Source organism: Sphaerodactylus townsendi, linkage group LG09 (assembly GCF_021028975.2).
Source record: "Sphaerodactylus townsendi isolate TG3544 linkage group LG09, MPM_Stown_v2.3, whole genome shotgun sequence".
In the NCBI taxonomy this organism is placed as follows: Eukaryota; Metazoa; Chordata; class Lepidosauria; order Squamata; family Sphaerodactylidae; genus Sphaerodactylus; species Sphaerodactylus townsendi.
Window position 1 is genome coordinate 50,460,563 of NC_059433.1, and position 24,011 is coordinate 50,484,573.

General features: G+C 40.2%; 1 protein-coding gene across 1 annotated transcript; it reads left to right on the forward strand.

Annotated features, from left to right (window-relative positions):
* Nucleotides 1-3,971: 3,971 nt before the first annotated feature.
* On the forward strand, nucleotides 3,972-20,882 carry RNF138 (ring finger protein 138). The gene is made up of 8 exons (XM_048508195.1): nucleotides 3,972-4,107; nucleotides 4,987-5,110; nucleotides 6,732-6,897; nucleotides 7,719-7,834; nucleotides 9,229-9,300; nucleotides 12,709-12,814; nucleotides 17,950-18,057; nucleotides 20,082-20,882. The coding sequence occupies exons 2-8, from the start codon at nucleotides 5,004-5,006 to the stop codon at nucleotides 20,148-20,150; spliced, it is 744 nt and encodes a 247-aa protein (XP_048364152.1). The 5' UTR covers nucleotides 3,972-4,107; nucleotides 4,987-5,003; the 3' UTR covers nucleotides 20,151-20,882.
* The last annotated feature ends 3,129 nt before the right edge of the window (nucleotides 20,883-24,011 follow it).

Consider the following 24,011-nt stretch of genomic DNA (forward strand, 5'->3'; position numbering starts at 1 on the left):
CTCAGCAGTAGCGCACAGAACTTGAAGCAGTCTAGCAGGAGGTGCACCGGCGTGCGTGGCAGCCTGCACCTGCATGCATTCATTTCCCGCCCAAGGACCGGTGCAGTGGTCCTTGCCACAGCCCGCCCCCCCCCCGGAATGCCTCGCCCCTGGAATGCCCAGCCATGCCCCCGTCGTTCCCCATTGGCGCTACGCCACAGTTTGAATCCCACCACCATGGGAACCTGTTACTAAACTTTTTGGATCCCACCACTGATTGTACTGTGAGGCTTGCAAATGTTTTGGAAACAGCACTGTAAAGTGCTTTCATAAACAATGGAGAAAAAGGTGGCTGGAAACCACAACCAAATGGGTAAAACAGTGCGGAAGTCCATAGAGGAAATGTTTTATTGTCATCCTGGAAACATAATGAAGAAAAGGCCAACTGTCACAGGTAAGCAAAGATGGGATTTTTTTCATAAGTTGTTTCTGCATAGCTAAGAAAATCTTTGAACAACCAAACTACAGGGGCAGGGTCAATCACTTGGTTCTTGACCACTGACAGAGCGTCAAGGGATAGTACTGATTTAATGGAAAAGACCTATGTGGTTAGATCATTTAGAAAAGTCTGAACACTGGAAGTTTTTGTACCTAATATTCAATATTAGGGTCTTGAAGCTTACTTTACAGAATAACGTTTCTGCACAAAATGAGCCAACTGCATAAGAGATGGGATGTTAGATATGGTCGTTTTATTATCTCATCATAGTTGGATTTGAGGAAGGGAAACATCCAGCAGCAGTCGGAAACATGAGTGACTTGCAGAATTAAAAGTTTCATTTACTAGTATGTGCAGGTGAATAAGTAGGTAGATAGTAATTTTGCACTGTCCATTCCATTGTGGCTACTTTGCCACAAAGGGTTGTGATTGGATTTCCAATGTCTGGGTGGAGCTTGCTATTCTCCATAATTACAACTGATCTCCAGACCACAACAATAAGTTCCTCTGGAGAAGCCAAGCAGGGTTGGCCCTGGTTAGAATTTGGATGGACAACCTCCAAGGACTATTAAGGTCGTGATGCAGAGGAAGGCAGTGGCAAACCACCTCTGAACGTCTCTTGCCTTGAAAACCCTATAGGGTTGCCATAAGGCAGCCATCACTTGATGGCAAAAAGAAGAAAAAGGCTATTGGGAAAAGTATGATTTCGTTATAATTCATTCTGAGTCTCCTTCCCATAATCTGAGTAGTCCTGTTCTATCACACAGGTAACTTTGTGTAAAATAGATAATACATTTCCCTCTAATCGGACTTTTACCTTTTTCAGGAAAAAGAACTAAGTAGAACTGTAACTTCATCTGCTATGTGCTAGGCCATCATTGTTTTAGAATGCTCCACTTAATGCTCCTCTTGGGTCCTAGTGGCTACCTAGTTCTATTAGTTTGGCAGGCACTAGGACCCAAGCTGTTAGATCTCTGAATCTTGTTCCAATAACCAGACTCTGGCATACTGCTCAGCAGTCTTTATTTTGGATACACAGATTGAGTATACATGTGAAAAGCCAGTTCTGGGGGACTGGCCATGGAACACACATTTATTACAGTCAAATCCCCACTCCCGCTTTTCTAGAGCAGAACATCTGGCAAAAGTTACTTTTGGTTATGCTCAGTGCCAAGGTTCCTCTATCTGTGCTGATAGTTACAATTAGCCACCTGGCTGCCAGTCCAGAGACCAGATAACAACTGTAGTTTCTCAGGATACTGGCATGCCAGACTCCAGCCAGGGGAGGCCTAGTTATCTAGAAGCTGAAAAAGCAGCCATTAGCCCAAGTCAGGATAGTAACAAGCAGAATACAGATCAAACAGCATTGGTTACATCCAGTGGTGGGATTCAAATAATTTAACAACTGGTTGATTACAAGCACCATTTTAACAACCAGTTCTGCTGAAGTGGTGCGAACCTGCTGAATCCCACACTGGTTACATCAGTACAAAGGCAGGATCCCGACACAAGCAGAGCATTCTAAAACAAAGCTGGTCCAGCACATGGCGGTGTGAAGTTACTTCATTCTTGTTGAAATGGATATAGTAGATTCCCACTTGCTAATTGGACTTACTACAGGTCCTCAGCAGCAGTACGTTACTCATGTTGTACAATGTACACTTATAGGAACATTAGGTAAGCAGTCCAGAAGGGAATGCAGATATCCAGCCCTGGATTAACTATTAAGTAAAATAAGTACATGTTTAGGGCCTCAAGTAAGGACAGCCCCATAGAGTTTTTTCATCTTTATTTCTGCTAAGTATTGAAACAGATTTTTTACATCAGATTAATTTTGAAGAAATGAGCAAAGACTTTGCAATTAAAATGCAGCAAAAAACTTTGTACCATAAATAACGTTCTAAGTAAGCAACAATAAACATTTTGCATCTTTGATTTGTGTAAGTTAAAATGCTATGTTTCTTCAAGTGAAGGAAGCAATGGAATAATAGATGTTTAATTTAATATATATAATTATATTATTCATTAGAATATACAGTTTACTATTATTTTTATTTTGAATTACATGTACAGTATATGGGGACACCATAATCTTTTCAGTGTTTAGGGCCTCTAAAGGTCTTAATCTGACCCTGCGGGTATCCCATATCTAACTAAGAGACAGCTTGTCTTTTCCAAACTCGAAGCTAATGATAAAACTCAGAATTAAATCTACATATCACCTTTCTCCAGATGTTACTGGCCGTGTAGGTCGCAAATGTCTTTATCAGTGAAGGCAGTGTGTATTCTTTGAGGCTCGTTTCAGCACTCAAAGTACGGCCAAGAATTCTTCAGTTTAACAACCTCCCAGCCTCCTCCAAGTTTTATACAGCTCATATACAGTAGTTTTGCAAATTAACATTTTGTTGTGTCGTGCAAGCAGCCACTAGAGGGCAGTCACAATGCTACCCGCCACGTTCAGAAATTACTGGGGGGGGGGGGGGGCTACTGACAGCCCACCCCCCACAGCTTGTGTTGCCGAGCAGCGAACCGGATTTTTCACATCAGTTTCGCTTCTCCTCAGCACGACCTCTCCTTTGACACTGATGTAGAGCTGCTCAAGAACAAATCCCCGAGGTAAAGATGGGGGGAAGCGACTGGTTAATGTGAAGAATCATTGGGGTGAAGGGATCCAAAGGATAACGAGACGAATGGTTTTTTTCCCCCAAGGGTCTGGGCGTCGCTTTGTCAAAACCCCAATACTGTAGGACCGCTTTCAGTAAACAAACTTAAAAATAAACCCGTCTATTGCTTTCAGCGCGTAGACGACAGACGCCTTCACTGGCTACAGGGCCCACCCGATAAAACGAGGTTCACAGAAAATAGCCAAACGGCTCTGAGAAACTGTCCCCTTCGCGATTAATTCTGGTTTGCCCAGCATCGGGATTATTTTATATAGATCCTCCTCCTTCACTCTAGAGGACAACTGGCTTTAGGGCAGAGATCAGTGAGAAGAATCCCATAAACAAAATGGTTGCATGTGTGTGAAAGTTTCCACAGAGCCATGAAATCGCCGTAGGGTCCCATAAGAACTAAGTAGCCCCGCCTATGAAGCAAATACTGGATAACTGGGAGCCCTAACCCACGCCACTATATATGGACGAGGCTGTGAGAGGCAGGGTGAGAAGCGGATTTGGGCAGGGGGCGTCACTCTTGTTCAACAATTCCCGCCGAGGCGAGGTGGCGCTGTTACTATGGCAACCTGCCGCCGCCTGCAGGAGGAAGGCCGCCGTGGCGGCGGCGGCGGCGGCGGCGGCGACCTGGGAGCCGCATGGAAAATGGAGGGGGCGTGTCGAGCCCCCCTGAAGATCCCGCCCCTCTTGCGGGAAACGCCCCCTTTCTTTCAACAGGTAGCCATGCCTCTTAGCGCCCTCTACAGTGGAAAGCGGGAATATCTCAGCTTGCCTGGGGCGCCCGCACATAAAGGCACCAGGCGAGTTATTCATGACAGAAACGATAACAATGCTGTTCTAAAGCGTGTTTAACACCGGGCCATTGACTTCAACGGGTTAGAAGGTGTAACTCTGCTTTGGATAGCACTGTTTCTCTGAGAGCGGTTTCTCTGCCCTTCCCACGCTTTTTCCTTCATGGTAGGTTTTGCACAGGTTCTGGTACTGCTGCCTTGCCAGTTTCATAATGGAATTACGTTGTCAGTTTGCTGATGTACGGCCTTTCAGTTTAGAAAAGAAAGCAATGTTAACTATGAAAATCTCTGAAAAGATATGAAAACTAAACATAGAAATACACGAAATGAGAAACCTGTTTGCAAGTAACAGGAAATTCGTGTGTGAAATGCATTGCCTACAAAGGCCTGACAAACATTTTAAAATATCTTTATGAGAAACACTGAGATATAGGTAATTGTGGAAAGGTAGGCCTGTTAACAAGTTATTATCTTCATAGCCTTGGTGTGTCTGACAAACATGCTAGAATGAACTATTGATAGTCTGTAATGTGTCTTGGCGCTACAGTTTTATTTTTTATTCCACAGTTACAGTTCTAAATAGAAAAAGGCCTGCCTGCACTTTATAGAAAATAATCATTGTTGAAAATGTGCAGAATCCAGAGCAATTTCATTGGCAGATTTTTATCAAGGGAGAGATGTTGGGGCAAATGGGGAAAGATTATCAGCATCCAGTTTTTAAATGATGTGATAATTAAACATACCCCGGCCACTTCCAGCAATTCTTTTAATTTTATTCTTAGGATCATCACACTCAATATGTAAAATCTTAAGCGAAACTGCAGTTTTTCAAAGAATAGGACCAATGGGACCAAAATTCTTTTAAAAGCTTTTCTGTCATAGTAATGTACAACTCTTTCTTAGGACTCTTGCGGTCTAAGTTATAATAAAAAAGAAAGGCAACAAAATGAAACATTAAACAATTACAAATTGAATTAATACACACATGCACCTTTTTCTTTAGCACTTAGCATGATTATGTATTTTTCTCCCATTGTTCTTTCAGAAACACTGTTTGCCGCCATGAAAGAGGAAACTGCCACCATCTGTTTCAATGAAGATGATTATTACTGCCCTGTCTGTCAAGATGTGTTCAAAACACCAGTGAGAATTTCTATTTGTCAGCATGTGTAGGTATCTACCCTGTCACCCCTTCTCATGATTTCCCTTTCTTTTGAGGATTATAGTTTTACTCTCTCCTCCCCCATCTTTAAACATTATTTGCAAGAACGCTTTTTTGTTCAGTGATAATGAAAATGATGTGAAGTTTGCTAAATGTAACTGTTCATAAAAACATTTGTAAACTTATGAGGTGCTTGTGTATTTCTGTATGTGAGCTATACTGATACAAAATAGTTCTCGAATAATCACTACAGATGCTTTTAATGGGGTTTTACTTATTGGTGAAAATATGTTTCCTGCCTTTTTCAAATATCTTAATATATAAGTTCAGATATCTTCTGTAGTGAGGTATGAATGTTTTAATATCATATTGATTTTTCTTGGGCTATTATTAACTGTTGAAAATGTTTGATAAATGTTATGCTTGGCTTTGCTGAGATCCAGAGTAGAAGGCTGAATCTCCTTTAACTCTGGCAGCCAGATCAAAAATGTATGACAGACTTATTTTTCACCCTTCATATTGATAATAATATTTTCTAATTACTGCTACCCTGAATCCGAATCCTAAACTATTTGGTTTCTTAAAACTCATTAAAGCTAGGACAGTGTAATATACAAATAAATACAGGAGTGGTCTTGGTTGTCCTCAGTCAAACAAAAAACTAACGTCCAGTCCTGGATGAACCTTTCCTCAGTTATTCAAAAATTTATTATTGTTTTCAAAAGCTCCATTTAATTGAATATTGGAATCAACATAGAAGGCAACTGGTCAAGAAATGAATTCATCTACTGCCACTGAATGGCATAAAACAGTGGTCAGCTCACATTCCCAATTACCATCAATCAGAACAGGTACATTTGTTTTCAGCTTTGGCCTGGGCTCACAGCTTAGCCATTCCTCTGGCTGTGCCTGTTTCAAGGTGGGAACCATCTGCCACCTAGAAGTCCTTTGCCCGCTTTCCTTGAAATATGGGGTAGGCCCACACTGCTCAGATGATCCACAGACAGTATGTTGAAGAGCCACTCATGAACCACAGTGAGTATCACTGGTGTAAAGTTAAGTTCACATACAAAGAAGCAATGGCAAGAACTTAATGCATATTTATTTTTATGTCATACCTCAAAATATCCTGATGCAATATGGTAAATACATTTTGGGTTCAATTCATCAGCTATTTGGGAATCTCATCCAATTCCTCTCCTCATTACAGTCTCTTGTCCATTCAGGTCCCATGATCCCAAATTCACCTGTACACTTATATACATGCACAGAAAATATGTATAATTATTTTTAAAGCCTCTGGTTATAGTAAAATAGTGTAATGAATTCTGGCCACTTTCTAAACAGTATAATTTGCCATATTTATGTTGTGCAACATTAAGTTATGGCAGGTTTACTATATCTAATTTTATTAGAAAGTTAGTGTAAAAAAGTGAAAACTGCTCACGAAGAAATTGGCCTAAACTTTGACTGTTGCTTATTGGAACCTGAGTGATTTTAGATGTATGTGGTTATATGAATTGTGACAGGATGGCATAATTGAAACACACTATAATTTTAGGACTAGAATAGCTATTTGTTGGTAAAGAACTACATTTTTTTGTATGCCAATTTATATTTGGGGTCAGGTTTTGCAGGAAATGTTTCCTAATGGCTATGAAGGAAGGTGGAACACACTGCCCATTATGCCGGGGAATTGTAACCAGAAAAGAAAAAGGACGTCCCAGCAGAGCCTTAGAAGTTGAAAACGACATGAAGAAATTGTTGGGGAGCTGTAGGTGCTGTGACAAACAGGTAGAGTGGTTAAATAGTTTTAAGTACATAAAATAATTTTTCTGGGCAGACAAGTGGTGTTGTATCATTGTATGTAATCATGCTTTTTTTGCCTTACTTGAAGAAACTGCAGACTCTGACTCTATGTAACAACTGCTGTACTGTGTAGATGTATGAAGACCTCCTTACGGTGTCTTTTGAATGACTTCTGGGGTTGAAATAGTCTAGCAGCCATTTTTTTCATATCCAGATCTATTTTTCCGTTATATATTTTGAATGACTTGACTACAGCTGAAGTGACCATGCACTACTATACAAACAGAAACCTGATCTTACATACTTTAATTTTATCTATCTTCCTTGTGTTATGCAAAGGTCAAGCCATAACATACTGTAGTTTTTCATCCAGTCTATGCAATGAGCTCAGCAAGAATACAGTTAAGAATAACAAGAGCATTTGTGAGCTACAGGCTAGCTAGGATATCATTTTGTGATGTAACACAGAACATTTTGTAGAAACTTACATAAATGAAATGACATGATACTATATTTTTTTATTTTCTTGTCTGTTTTTTTCTGTTAATTGGGATTTTTTTCCAGATTAACATATACATTTATTTTACATCAAGTCAGATCATTGGTTTACCTATGTCAATAGTGTATTCATTTAAAGCACCAAACTGTTAGAATTAGCAGGAAAAAAATATCAATGTTTATACCGGCAGCAGCTCTTCCAGGTCTTAAGCAGAGAAATGTGTACCTGAGCTTTTTAAAATTGTGAATTCTGAACTGTGGCCCCTCCCATTTGACTTTTAAGATTTCATTGAGAACTTTGTTTACAGGTTAGATTATCTCGTATGAGACAGCATTATAAGTCATGTAAGAAATATCAAGATGAATATGGAGTTCCTTCATCGATTCCAAACTTAGAAATATCACAAGATTCAACTGGAAACAGGTAAATCATGTTTGCAAGTATCTTTATAAATCTGTGTCATAAAAAAAAATCCTGAACTTGTGTACACAAGTGACAACCCATGAGAGTTGTGAGGGGTTCCATTCTTCCTCTCCCTTTGTGGTAAATCTCAAAGGAAATAGTTTTATTCAAATCTTGACCCTGTGTAAAAAGGGATGTTCAATGCTCTGAGGAGGGTAGCAGCAGCATGGCATAGTGGTTAAGAGCAGGTATATTCTAATCTGGAGGAACCAAGTTTGATTCCACGCTTTGCCACTTGATCTGTGGAGGCTTATCTGAGGAATTCAGATTAACCTGTACACTCCAACACACGCCAGTTGGGTGACCTTGGGCTAGTCACAGTTCTTCTGAGCATTCTCAGCCCCACCTACCGCACAGGGTGTTTGTTGTGAAAGAAAATTGTCAGCACCTTTGAATCTCCTTACGAAGAAAAAGGGGGGATATAAATCCAACTCTTCTTCTTCTTCTTCTTCTTCTTCTTCTTCATGAAACAAATGAGAATGGGTTGTATCTAACCAACCTTTTTGCTGGCGAAAAAGAAAACAGGCATCCTGTTGGACCACTCAAAAAGGCTATTCTGAGAGTCATAGGACCTACCTGTACAAAAGCCTGGGAACTATGGGGTAAAGGAGGATTATGTGAAATTGAGTGAAAAACTGGCTGATCCAATTTAATGCTTCCTTTTCTTGAGGCTAAACACACTAAAGTAGCATAGAAATGATAACTTAAATAATTAAATTAGTATTCATTCAAATGCCTCTAGCTTACATTAAACATTAAGTGTTGGAGAAAGTGAAATCGTTTAGGTTTCTGCAACTTGGATGCTGGTTCTTCTCCCACGCCCATTATACAAGTTATTAAAAATGTTTTTTTGTTTCCACATCTGGTGTTTGTTATTCCAGATTTTTTGTGGCTTTGCACAAATACTTTCCTATGCAATCAAATAGCCCCAATCTATGATTGCACGTACAAATACACAGAGAAATGAAAATGTGAATGGTTGGTACCAGGCATAGATTCCTAAGGTTATCGCATCTGGAAAAATGCTGCTGGGATTGCAGCAGTTGTTCCCAGCTGTATCCAGCCCTGTTTACAGCCCTATTTGTTTATGTGGTCACAAGCTCAGGATGTCTTGGAAACCATCTCACAAAATCAATTGATTTCCCAGTTCCCTGTAACACAGGAAGTACCAACAATCTGTAGGTATTATTGAAATTTTTTTATACAGGGCTTTTGGTTATCATTCACATAACTCCCACCTGCGACCTGATCCCAACTGTGCTTTTTAAAAATTGAGTCCCACAGGATTCTGTTTATAACACTTTGTAGGATTGTAGCCATTTCTGTATTAATAAACTTGCAACTTTTGTGTGAAGTTTTAGAAGTGAGTCTTCTATTTCGGAAATTGGAGAAAATTCTAACCTACAAGTTTCTGAAGAAGATACAAGGTAGGGTGATCTTTGTAGCCCCTAATTATGCGGATTGAGATATTAGTTCTGTGTTTGGAGAGAAGATTAATGGGAAAGGGAAATGTTTAGTGTTGAGAACATAAATGGTCTCTTGGCTCTGATAGGTGTGCAATTCCTCTGATATGTACACACACAGCTGTACATGGGCAGATAATTCTTGATTTACCTCAGCAAGAAGGGGAGTTTCTTATAGGTAGGAAATCTCTTGTGAATAAAGGCCTTTCTTTCATCCTTTCCCACCCTTACGCTTGTCCTAGCTTCAGTGACTGGCTTCATCTCTCTGCAAATCTTTCTCACATTACTGTGTATTTCAGGAACAGGAAAGATGTATTTCAGTGTCCAAAATATTTGTAAAATAATTGTTCTCAGCCTATTTGAAAGTATCTCAGCCTAACTTGAAAGCATCACATAACATAGTCAGAAAACATTTTTCAGGGAGTGTGGGGGTTTTGTGTTTCATAGGAAGTGCTGTTGTGTTTTAGTGAAAAGACAAGAAAAAGAGTTTTTAAAAAATCCCATTTCCTCATTCCAGAGCACTGATGCAATTCCATAACTTTCCAAGAAACAAATTCAGTCACCCTCCAAAAAGCAAGGAAATTGTAGTTAAGACCAGCAGAACAGTAAAGAATGCAGTCTAACTACAGCTTTGGTTCTCTGCTACCTTTTGCCTCACTTTTGTAACTCCAGTTCTGACCTTTGCAGGTAGAACAATATCACACTTCACACTCAAACAAGTTAAATTCATTAGCAGAATCCAGGAGACATTTGTCACATATATACATAGGCATTAGTCAAAGGTATGTTAAAATAAAAACTGCTTTTTAAACCTCTTTCCCCTATATCTTCCTTGAACTTTTAAAATTCCATTTCAACTCATTCAACCTTATAAGATATACTTTTAACTTTATTGGACAGCAGATAAATAGTTATATCCTTTGATGACCAACCAATATACTGAGAAAGATACAAAAACAAAAATGTCCCTCCTAGGGAATCATCCAGTGGGTAGTGGACTTAATCTTCAGTGCAACTAATTTGACATATACAGTCCATCTTTAATATAGATACACAAATAGCTGCCCTCCAGATATTGTGTAGACATCTGGTGAAGTCTGAGTTATGTAAATGATTTCCATAAGATTGTAAAAGAGGTATTCTGTAAATGACTAGAAAAATAATAACCTTTTCCTTACATGAATACTAATAAGAATACTAGTTATTATTTATTACCTCTCTCTCTCGAAGAATAAAAAAGAAATGTATTGCTGTGTGTATGAAAACTGTATTGAAACCAATAAGTAATTGCCTCTTGTGGGGATACTGACTAAAGACTCATTTTATCTTTGCAAATCTGGATTGGGTCCAGCCCCCGCCCCACAATTGCTCAACCCAGCATTTCTTTGGTAATCTAGAATCCAAGTTACAATTTACACTGTACCAGCGCTAAATCATCCTTATATTTACTCTAGGCTCAGTAGAGGAGACCTGTCTCTGTTCTCAAAATAGCTCACAGTTCCAGTAGATAGTGATATATGCCTTCTTAAGAAGTTTTTTTTCAGGGACTCTAACGGAGCAATGTTATCCATTCCTCTAACCTCAAATCTGTAACACATTTGAGCAGTTGTTTTCTTGCGTACATTTTAAAGGTGGGCTATTGGCTGACCTTATTCTGAATGGAAAAATCTCAAGAGCTTAATGTTTTCCACCCCAGTGTCTGTCAGGTAACACTTCTGACTTGTGCAACCAGCCAGCCAAGCAGAAGAGGTATGTGCAACCCTGCCCAGAAGGGAGGTGTGTGCACGCAAATTTGTTTTGTCTGAAGAAACCCAGCCTTTCTTGTGGAGGTCTCCCACTGCTTCCAAACTCCCTGAAGCATTTTGGGGCGCCTTCCCACTGGCAGCCACCACTGTCCCCTGAAAACTCACTCCCTTCAGTTTGATGCCAGAAGGGCTGTTTAGTAATGTGGGCACAGCACCCACACAGGAATCAAGGCAGTCTCTTAATCAATAAAAACTTTATTCCACTATCAACATTTCTAGAAGGTATGCAGAAAAGAGGGTGCAGGGTCTAAAAAGGAAATAAAAACAGATTTCTAACATACAATTACCTAGAGAACCAGCATAGTGTAATAGTTAGGAATGATGGACTCTAATCTGTGGTTTGATTTCCCACTTATTTATGCTGGATGACCTTGGGCCAGTTACAGTTCTTCTAGAACTCTCTCAGTCCCATCTGCTTCACAAGTACCTGTTGTGGAAAGATGGATTGTGATTTGTAAGCTGCTTGTAGACTCCTTAAGGTAGAGAAAAGCAGGATATTAAAACCAATTCTTATCCTCTCTTAGTGCATAGAATTATACTCAAGAAAACATCCATCTTCTTTTGTACTGTTTGTACTGTTTTTATTGTTTTTCTTTTTTCATGAAAAATAAAGCATTTTACCAGCCCCCCACCTCTTCTTTTTCATTCGCTCCCCCCATCCCACTGTAGCAAATGGGGCTGTGCATAAAAGATGCTGTCCAGCCATCTCACATGGATGCACACATACACAGAAACAAAGGGAGATTGGTGTCTTTGCAGTTCTTCTCCCAAGCCCCGCCCAGTGCATTGAAGGTTCTGACCAATGTATGTTCTGAAATCCTCACTTCTGGAGCCTGCCAGAAAATGGCAGTCAAGGTGTTACTCTTACCAGAGGAATTCTTTTCCCCACAAGATGTAAAAACATCTTGACTTCGAGTGATGGGATTTTCCTGCCTTGGTGTTTCTGTCAACACTGGTTCATATCTGTAAATTTCAGCCCATTCTAAGATGAAAATGTTTCCCCTGTCCTCATCCATAACAAAGGATACAATACTTAAGAAAGCTGTCAAAATACTGGATGAAAATGTAGCAGGTCAAAACATAGAATGTCTAGAATAGATGAAGAGTAAATTGGGGTGTGGGAGGAACGTCTAATAAAGTCTAACTGTACCAAGTCTATGATTCTGATGAGCACAGTGTGTCAGAGGCAAAGGGTTGGATTCAGTGCAAAATTTCTGTTTGAAAGAAAAAGACTATGATTAGTCATTTGTGCTAAGTCAGACTTATTGTGTCCCTTCATGCATTTCCGCTACAGCAAGATCTTCAACAAATTTCTGCTATAATATATAGGGATGGATAAAGTAGATGGTGCATGAGATCTGTTTTTTTTTTCCATTTGCTGATTGCCAGATCCAAGCCTAGGTTTGTACTGTTCATGGACTATGGAAGGTGATAATCTTATTTTACAATTTCTCTCAGTAAATTTGTAAACTACTTAACTCTTTTGCAATTTTATTTTAAAAAGAGCATAAATCCAATCCCTTGTTTTTTCATCTATTTGACTCTTTTTTGCTGGTTTTCCCCCCAGTGGACAGCCCACATTTAAATGCCCTTTGTGTCAAGAAAGCAATTTTACAAGACAGTGCTTATTGGATCATTGCAACAACAGCCATCTTTACCAAATAGATGCTGTAGTGAGTATATGTGTATACAACTTTAGTGTTTGTAAATGTTTTACTATAGCAATTCTCTATTGTAGGAGCTTGCTGTTCAAAACTGCCTTAATTCAATTATGCTGAGGGGGAGAAAGGCTCTTCCCTGATGACTTCTGTTGTTTTCATAAGCAAGTGGATGTTCTTAATTGGGTTAGGGGCCTTTTCTGGGATTGGGAAGGCAGGTCTAAAAGCCTTGTCCTGGAAGGCAGGACTTTCCAACCAATTTTCCATACCAAGAGACCAAACTCTGAAACAAAGTTACTGCAGACAACAATAGTGGCTTGCAGTTTCCACATCAGACACATGATAGTGAATTTTAACTTTACTAAAAGATGGACAGCAAAAAGCCATGCCTCTGGATGTAAATATGAAAAATAGCATCTGATCAATAGGTGGTTCAGATGTCCTCCTACCAAAAATGAATTCATCATGTAATCTTCATTTTTCCTCTTTGAGCAAGAGGACATTTGCAGGGGATGCTGCTGTTCTCCTCACTGAATGGATCAGAATACCCTCAGGCATAGGTAGATTCATAGAAGCTATGACATCATGCTCCCTTAAGCCCTGGGACAAAGGAGCAGCAGGGACTCTTTTCCAAAGCTTGAAAGAAACAAATAGGGCCAGAGCCCTCCGGGGATGGGGCGGTATAAAAATCCAATAAAATAAATAAAAATAAATAAAAGGTGCTGTCCCAAGGGTTTGGTGTAGTCCTGGTTCAACAGACCTCTACATGGATGGTATCATTAACTCCAGTATCCTGTGAATACAGTATTTGAACAGTCAGGTCAAAATATTGAAGTTTCAAACCTCTGGTGAATGGTAGTTTCAGCTCAATTATTCTCATCAGACATATCTGAATTTATAGGAGGAACAGTTTTAGAGTTGAAGGCAACTACCCTCAGCTGAAGGCAGTACCAACTTTTGAAATGTTCAGACCTTGAAGCAAATACTTGAGTAATGAATAATATTTCCTCAAAATAGATTCCAGGGCTCACTCCATCCCTCCTTGACACATGTTTCCCTCCTTAACACATGAGTCAGGAAAAGAAATGACTGGGACTGTTGAAGGAGCAGCTGGAAAGATTGGATCCACTCCTAAGGGCTTGGAGGATTTGACAAAAAAAAAACCCTCCCATTGCACATGTGATCCAATCCTGGGGTTGTTCCCCAACAAACATGAAGACTTTGTGATGTGTAGACTCCTCATCAACTTACCCCTGTACTGTGGCCTTCTGAAACAGCCCCCTTTCAACTTCCTGTCATAGGAAAAATGACAGGTTGAGGATTGGTGAGAAGTTTTTGCTCGCAGAAACTGGGAAGTAAACAATACAGATGATTTTAATGTAGAAAAGTGCAAAGAGAAACGCCAACATAGAACAACACAGAAGAGAATAAAACACAAGCACTAGAGAGACAATTCTCTATTCCTATGAACAATACCTAATATTACTTAATTCCAATATAGTTGTATATTGTCCATTTGACGTTTCAAACATCAAGATAGAGAATAAATGAGGTAAGCTCACAGTCCAAGTTCATACCTTCCTCAAAGCAGTCTCTTTTCTTGGCAGTCAGTGTCTATATCAGTGGTTCTCAACCTGGGGGTCGGGACCCCTTTGGGGGTCGAATGACCCTTTCACAGGGGTCGCCTAAGACTCTCTGCATCAGTGTTCTCCCTCTGTAAAATGGATAAATGTTAGGGTTGGGGGTCACCACAACATGAAGAACTGTATTAAAGGGCTGCAGCATTAGGAAGGTTGAGAACCACTGGTCTATATGATGACTTCCAACTGTCCAATGATAAGATAAATGACTTAGGATCTCTCCCATTCAAAACTCTCATCTAATCAGTAACTGGATCAACAGGGCGTGTTCTGCAGCTTATATACACATTTTGCAGATTCTTCATCAGCCAACAATATATATGTGCCCCTGGCTCAATTTAGGAAGGTCTAATTATACAAACCATAAATCATAATAAAATAATATACATAGAAAGATATTAAAAATTTCTAAAATTGGTGATACTTTAAAAAAAAAAAATCAAAGGAGGTTGCTTCTAATATAGCTCTCTCCTCTGACATTTCACCACTTCCACGATACTGGACAGCAAATTATAGAGGTACAGGAACTTCAAATGGACAATATACAACTATATAGGAATTAATTAATATTAGGTATTATTCGTAAGATTATTTATTTATTTATTTATTTATTCGATTTTTATACCACCCCATCCCCGAGGGGCTCTGGGGATTAGGGATTAGGGTATTGTGTCTCAAGTGCTTGTTTTGTTCTGTTCTCTGTGTTGTTCTGCTATGTTAGTGCTGTACTTTGCACTTTTCTACATAAAAATCACCTGTATTGTTTACTTAATTGTTTTGGATATATACCAGTGGGCACAGTGCAATAGTTGTTGAGACAGCTCACAACCTCATCATTGCGCTATCTCACCACTCCTAGTTAAGAGCCACTGAACTCCCTCATGAATTGCATGCCAGAATCAAAGACCTATCATTCAACAGCAGAGACCTTTTCAGCACCAGTACAGATGAAATGCTCGACAATATGAGGAAAGATAAACTCACTGCTAACCTTCTACATTTCCCTACCCAAGACTAAACAGACCATACTACTCATCCTGAGGGAGAGGACTTCCTTCACACACTCCCAGCCATTTTCAGAGGCCTATACAGATGCCTGCAGTTCAACCACTTGCTCAGCAGAGAAAAAGATTTCTCACCTCCAGAAGCAAAGCAAGACTTCAATCACCGAAACCTAACCAAACTTTATGACAAGATTTTTCACAATCATAGCTGGTTTTCGGTGTAGCATCCTACAGAGAACATGACACACAGCTGGCTCACCTGACAAGACATCTCTCAAGACCAATAAGATCATGACAAAAGGTCATGCAATAGATTTTCTTCTCTTCCAACATACTTTCCCCATCATTCAATTCCCCCTGCCCTATCTTCAGAACTCCTTAAAAAGAAAGCAATTGTAGAACTGTTGGCAAAAGATGCTATAAGTTCTACTCCAGATATTTTCTGGGGCCCCCCCAAAAAAGGGGGGGTGAGGCCCATACTAGACCTGAGAGGCCTAAAATAGTTCCTGTTAATAAAAAGGTTCAGAATGCAATGGGTTCCTGATGTCTTTCCATTCTTGCACTCAGGTGCATGGTTCATAACAGCAGATTTGCTGGATTAATATTTCTACATTCAGATAAGACTGGACTACTAGAAATTACTTTCAGTGCAGTTCCCACCATTTCCAATACAAATTATTTCCATTAGGGTTAGATACAGTGTCCAGAATATTGACCAAAGTGGTAGCAGTGGTAGTGGTAGGCTGGGGGGGTTGAGATTGTTCTGTACCACAACAACTGGCTGATCACAGCAGACACCAAACCGAAACGTTGCAAATGCTCAGGGCATTGAATGTTCAGATCAGTGCAAAGAAATCCAAGCTAGAATACTCACAGATGGGATCCTTCATAGGGGCCATAATGGATTCCAACCTGGTGCACCAGCAGGAAAGATTCTGGCGATCAGCATGCACACATATACTGTCAAAGAATGTGCTTGCAACCATCCATAATAATTCAGAGGTTGCTGGGGCTAATGGCCTCCATCACATTGGTGGTGTTGCAGGAAAGCCTCTGTGTGCATCCTTGCAATTATTGTTTGTTAGGATTTTCAATCCCCTGTACCATCACTAATCAAAGATGTTAACCAAGGCAAATTCTGTTGTCCCTTCTATGGTGGACTCAAAACATCAGGGGTCCCCTTTCATTCCTTCCTACTGGAAATTAGAATCACTGTTTGTTTGCTAGGCTGGGGTGTCTGTACCTGCCAAATATCAGCCAGTGGGATATGGTCAAACTTAGAAAAATGCTATCACATCAGTGTGCTGGAACTCAGAACCACAGGGAATGGCCTTGTGGCTCTTTGGTCCCATGTGTTGGGCAAGAGTATCCAAATAGCCACAAACAATCCTACAGCCATGTTTTTACCTAAACAGGGTAGCACATTTTTACTAATACTCTGCCACCTCACTGCACTGATAGGGGAGTTCGTCATCAATAATAATGTCAAAATCCAGGCCTACACATAGCCAGTATTTACAACATAGCCAGTATTCACAACAGACTTCCTCAGTCACAATCCACTATTGTCCCACAAATGGCAGCTAAACTGGACTTTCCTATCCACAATTTTCCATTATTTTCCATTTTCCAATTTTCCATTTCAACAATAGTTCTCGATTTCCATCATGGAGTCTGTCCCTTATTCTCTCTTGTTAGTGGGCAAACAATTTGAACTCACGGATACGTGTTTCCTCTGCCTATTCACCATGAAGACTGTGTTTTTGGTTGCCATTATATCAGCAAAAAGAATCAGTGGCCTCCAGGCATTAAGCCATGAATCAAACACCTGTCATTCAACAGTTCTGCAGTCATTGTCTATGACCTTTTTTTTTACAGCAACATCCCAATTTTCTAAAATATATTTAAAGGGAGAAATCCCTTTCATTTTGTTTTTACTTTATTGCCTAAAAGACTGCTTAAAGTGGGCAGTAATAGTTTGTTTGGAAACTGAAATAATAAATATGAAGTTCTGTAAAACATAGCTGGATCCACACTAGCATTTCCACAGGTAAAAACCCTGGCATCAGCAGAGTGCAATTTCCCAATTTGCTGCTGTTTGTTGTAGCCAAAAGTGCCCCTGATATTCTGTTCCTAGGAAAAAGAGGACAGCAATGGGGGGGGGGGGGGTATTTGGGGCCACTCTGGAAGAAGGGAGGCAGGAGAATCATATACTTGTGCCTACAAAAACATCAGCAAGAATTCAAGCTTATATAGAGAAAGCTGAATTTAATTAATATCTAATTGCTTTGTAAACGCCTTGTCTTCCATCAGCCCTTCTTCAGTTGAACTGCATTTCTGCTCAGGTTTATTTTCTGGGACATTGTAACATTAACACATCATTGAATTATTTTGTAACTTATCTGAGAAATCATCTCTGTTACTTGATAGCAGTGAGTCAAATAGTGAAATCAGGATTTCACGTAGCTTCCATATGTTGGAATTTGATTTTCCCTTTTATTTTTAGATCTGTCCTATTTGTGTTTCTCTTCCATGGGGAGATCCTACTCAGGTCACGAGAGATTTTGCTAATCACTTAAATCAAAGACATCAAGTTGACTATGGAGGTTTTATGGTAAGAAACATTCTGTTCTTGAGCTTCCTATACTCATAGGTGGAAGCACAAAATATCAGGAGGAGGAGGATGCCTTTTTTGTGTGAGTGGGATTACTATGGTTCTTTATATTTAATGACTGTGACTAAAGTGGCTGAGGAAGACTTAACAGTCAAAAGTCAATACCTTTTATTGACCAACCAAGAATTTTATCATCATCATCCTGATGTTTTGTGCTTCCACCTATGAGTATATGAAGCTCATCCACTGTAGTTGAGTACTTACTGACATCAGATACTTGGTATCCTTCACATCTACACCATTCGTGGATCTCTTTGAAAGTGATACCTTGATTACCGAGACTTGATATCCAGTATTGTCTTTGGGATCCCCTGTGTGTGAATTGTTTATTGTTTTTGTGGTGGTATCCATAATATGTATACTTTGTAGTTGATTAAGAGTTGGTTTGTTATATGAATGTTGTAATTATTTACACTAAAAATAGAGTTTTTAACATTGCACTAGAGCCAGACAGATTTTTTTCCTTTTCAGTATATCTCCCACAGCAGATAGAGGGCAATGGGGCACTGCAAGAAAGTGGGCAAGAGCTTTAGCTACAAGAGGAGCAGCATCAAGACAGAGCCCACATACTCACACACACCCTGTAGAGGCGATGTATCCATAGGGAAAAAAATGTAGCCCAAATGCAAAAATCTAGGCTTAATTGCCGCTCTACCCCTTCTACATGGACAGCCATCCTCCCCCCCACAACCAAACAACTTTTTTTGCACCAGGTCATCCTTTGTGACCATCAGCCTCCTTGGCCTCCTTGGGAAGGTCCGGTTCCACCCCTCTGCTCTTTTCCTGGGTGTTGTTCGACCTGTTTCTGTTCCCAGTTTTGGGGGAGCTTTCAGAGGGGAGAATCTTCTTGACCCACAGCTTGGTGTGATAAGCTAGCTGTCCCTATCCCCTCGCCCTTTTCACCTCTTCCTCAATGTCTTCCCCACCTCCCAAATCTCTCCCTGTGTTGCTGGTTCCTACTTTGCTGTCTTCCTCCTCTCTCTTCTCTTTTCTCTCTACTTGGCTCTTTCTTTCCACCATCTCTCCTTCTTCTTCTTTCCCTTCCACTTCTATCCATAATTCACCAGCATGCTTCCTAACTGTCCTCCTTTATCCCCAAGCCACCTTACCTCCACTACTTGGCTTCCAGAGATCAGGCCCGCCCTCCAGTCATTGCTCCACCACCTCTCCGTTCCCTCTTTGCCCATAATACGCCATTGCTGGCCTCAATCTCTTTTCTTGGCTTAGCGCGCTCGAGGGCTTCCTGGGTAAGGAGCTCTTGCCCCTCCCGGCCTTGTGGCACTGCTGTCTTGAGTTCGTATGCTTCTCTGGCGCCTTTCCCTCCTCTTTCCTGGGCCCTCTGTTCTCTCCAGGGCGGGCTGGGTCGCTTCTCATGGGAGCAGATGTCTCTGGCTCCTCTCCTCCTCCGGCGGCAGGCCCCTTGGCCTTGGGTAAGTCCTGTGCGGCCTTGTAGGGGCCCTGGGTGAGGGCCAGTGTGGGATGGCTGCTCCCAGCTCCAGACATCAGGGAAGGAGGAGGAGTGTAGGAATGATTTTCTGCCCCTCCATGTCACTAAATGGCCACCGCCTGGGGACATTTGACTCCCTGTGTCTGCCTGGGCAGTACACCAGTATTCTCTGGTTTTTCCATGGCATACCAAACCTCTCCCACCTACTCTCCAACCTTCCCCACCTCCCACTTTCTTTCAACTTCTGTTGTGAAGTTACTAGTTGCCAAATGGTTTTTTTCCCAAACGACCAAAGACTGGGGACCAAAGAGAAGATCTCAAAAGAAATTGACATAGAAGAGAGTTTTGCTAGGCATGCAAAAATGACTTACAGAAGCTTATCCATGTGCCAAGACAGTTAATGTAAATTATTTCACTGGAGTCCATTTATTTAACAATGCAATAAACACATCAAGCTCAGTGATACCATTTTAATTTTGTAAGTGTTATTTCTAACTAAATATTTTGTTGTGCTTAGAATCTTCAGCTGGATGAGGAAACTCGGTTCCAAAATACTGTTGAAGAATCTAGTCAAGTGAACCTTTGAAGTTTCCAGTTTGAAGTTTCACAACACTGCTGTCTGCTGGAGGGGAGCTGCTTTAGTGATCTCACAATGTTAATAAAAGGGAGCTTGGATCCCATTGAACTATGGTTATTATTTTCTTTTAACTTCAGTTCATTTGAAGAATGCTTTTTTTAATTTAAACAAACTCACTATAGGCATTGTAATGTTATATTTGAGCACGGAATATTTTCTCTTACAGTAATGGCAGAAATAGTGTGAATATTTTGTGGGGAGAACCTTACTGCCTTTGATAATTGAGCTGTTTGGAGTTGTTTCTTTTTTGTTTTTTAAAAGCTTTGATATGATATACTCTAGGAAATATTTTTAATTACATTGGAATGAGAGCTGAAATTGGAATTCAGAAAATGAGAAGAAAGTGTCTACTTTATACAGTCTTTGTATAATTGCATTGGGCGAGTATGGGGGGAAAGTAATTTTGACTTCCTGGTGTATGTGTAATTGCTTTTATTCTACTCCATTACCTAATTCCTGTGTTGTCCATATTAATGCTTTAGGTGAATAAAAAATTATTATCGTTTTGGAAGACTAGATAGACTTTATAATAATTAGAAGTTATTACTTGCAGTACATATCTGGAACTGCAGAAATACTACTTGTTTTGGAGACAAGGATTATTCTGATGTCATGACTGTAGTCATAATAAATCAACACTGTTTAAGTATTAGATTTAAAATAGGTTTGGATTCAAGGTGTCACGAGGAAGCATAAAAATGTAAATAAATAAATATGTTATTTAAGATGCTTTATCTTCAGAGACCACTTCAAACAATCTAGTGTGTTGGAAACAGGTAATTTTGGAATTCACTTAGAATTACATTGCCTTTCCTCTGTATTTATTCTTCTTTCATGGGATACTTCAAGCCTCTATTTTAAGGTTGTTCGAAACTTAGTGGATTGAGAAGGCCTAAATAGCTCTGAAGGTTCTGAAACTTAGGGATGTGTACTGGGTTTCAATCATAAGGCTTTTATGCATGCACTGCTTATCTCAGGGTTGTGTACTTCACAGTGGGTTTTTCCTGTGGTTTTTAGTTTGAACAAGAAATCCCCCTGCAAAGTGTCCACAGCCCAACTGAGCAGCCACTTCCTAGTTGTGGCTGACTGGGAGGAATTGCCTTTGTGTTGGTGTGGAAATCGGAGAGGAGTGAGCAAATCTGAAGTAACTCCAAGCACACGATCATTCTCTGCTCTTCCCTAAAAAGTCACCGTTTAACCAGTCTCAGAAACCGTGACGAGTGTCTGACTTGAGGTGCAATGAATTTTGAAGCGGGGCAAATGTGTACGTAACGGAAAATCCAACTCAGAGATAATGGGCACTCCCTGTGAGGGAGACCACAAGTGGATAAATGGCCATTACTTCAACTGGAAGTACTCTATTGGATAATATCGTTATGACCACCAACCTGCCTGGTTTATAGCTAAATGTATAACTTACATTTTGTTCCAAGATAAATTTAAAATACTTTTTTTCCCTTTTCCAGATGCAATTTCTGGGGAATGCTTTTTGGAGTAAAAAGAAGTAACTCAAGGGTGGTACTTTCAGTAGCATGGGAGGAAAGAAACACCTCTTCCATGATGTTCTCACCCTCCAAAAAGCAGCCCCAGCAGCTGAATTTGAAACAGAAAAAGTCTTATAATGGAATTAAGTGTGAAGTGATTGCTTGTAAAGTGTAGATCCACATTTAAAGTTCCCGGAAGGGCGAGAGCATAGCTGGAACTGACAGGGATGTTTACCAATCAGAGTTACATACAGATCTTGCCAATAACTAGGGCTATGTGGTTTTCACCCACCATGTTGCTAGCTCACTGGTAAATGTTGTAATCCTCTGACCCTTCCCCCTGGGCAACAAGGCAGCTTCCAGTAGCCTTACAGAGCAAATGATTTACTTGTGTATGCTGGCTTACAGGCAAACAGTGCTGCACACCAGAGAGAGGGATGGGAGCCAACACAGCACTCCCCCTGCCTTTCAACCTAAGACCCCAAGCAGATTCTGCTGTGCTGTCCTTGGATCCCAGAATCAAACTTATAAGAGTTATCCCTATCCAGAAAATTGTTCTTCAGTAAGTCATGGGGCTCTTTTACTGCAAAAGGTTTTGTGGGGCAGGTCACTTCCAAATCAAAGTTGGTTACTACATAAAGGCAATGTATTGTGTGTTGACAGATGTGATTGTTTATCCCCAGTGTTGTGGAATTTAAATCATGTATGGTATGTAGAATGTATTTTTTAGGTTTTGCTTCATCAGTCAGTGCAAGTTAGTCGGCATTAGTAATGGCTCACTGAACCTGCTTACACTTCCTGTAATAAATCCAAACAGGGATTTTTCATTTTCATGAACAGTTAGAGTCCCTGAGAACTCTTTTCTGCTAACTCCAAACAGTTATGAAGTAACTTTTTCTAAATACTCATTGGTTTGCCAACATAAATCCAAGGGAACAGAATATTGACACTGTAATTGGCAATTTATCTTTAGCATCTACATTAATCCTTCAGTATCATTTGTATACCTAGAGGAACATCATGAATAAGACAGTTCAACTACATGTACTATGTGAGCTCCCAGTGCCTTGTGACATATAAACTTCTCAGATCTGAATTCACTGAGGGTACACTCTTTTTGCACACACTTGGATAAGAGACTTAGAATCTGGTTTCATCTTTATATATATCTTAGATATAACAGGAACATCTTATGTACTTATTTATTTTTGATAGCTTTTACTTATGCCAGTATGGTTTGTGTATCTTTGGTTCACATTTAGTTAGATTACAAACCTTTTAACAAGAATATTGTGCATTTTTTGGCTGGGAAAAGCAAGATTTTCACATAGGACCTGGAATAAACTTAAATTTTTTCTCTTAAAGTCAGAGGAGTAGGCTCTGGAAAGCGGTGAATTATTTCCAGAGGAAGAATTCACTTCCCACTAAGCACTGACTTGCTAAAATTCAGCCAGAGAGAGAGACTCCTTAAGTTTCCATGCTCCGTGGGAGGGGGCTCTCTCAAGTCTCATGGGGGGAATTTATAGAAGTCTGTGTGACCTTATTTATGAGCGCCAGCCCTCCCCCCCACACACACTGTTTGTAATAAATTTAAACATCTGTTGAAGTTGATTAATGCATGACTCTGGAGGTAACCTTAGTGATTCTGAAGCCTTTGGCAAAAGGCAAGTATGGGGTTACATATTCACTGTGTTAGATGCTGCTAAAATGTTAGTGAGAATAGACATTTGGTTCTGATGGAAGTCTGTGATACATCTCTGAAGATGCCAGCTACAGATGCAGGTGAAACGTTAGGAACAAGATCCACCAGACCACGGCCACACAGCCCAGAAAACCCACCAGAACCAGTTAAATCCGGCCGTGAAAGCCTTCGCCAATACATAGAACAGACATTGTTACTGAATGCAAAATAGAATTTTGGAATAAAGTTGTTGCATGGAGCATGGTTGGGAGGAAGCACAGCTCTCCACCTCATAACTCTGTGTTGGGAAAATTTCTAGAGATTAAAGGGTGGCGTCTGGGAGAGGTGGGGTGGGCCAAGGGAGGGACTTCAGCAAACAGTCCACCCTCCAAAGCAGCCATTTTCTCCAGAAGAACTTATCTCTGTTCAGAGATTACTTGTAATTCCAGGAGGTCTCCAGGCCTACCTGGAGGTTGGCAACCCTAGCAATTCATCATGCTAGAATTATTTTGACCACCATGAAGACCCATTACTCCACAAAAGGTTTGGAACTGCAACTCTTCTGCTGCATAGCAAGATTTCCAAGCTTGTCCAATCTTGCTAGCTAAACTGCTCTATCTGGATTAACACAAGTGTTTGTAGGAT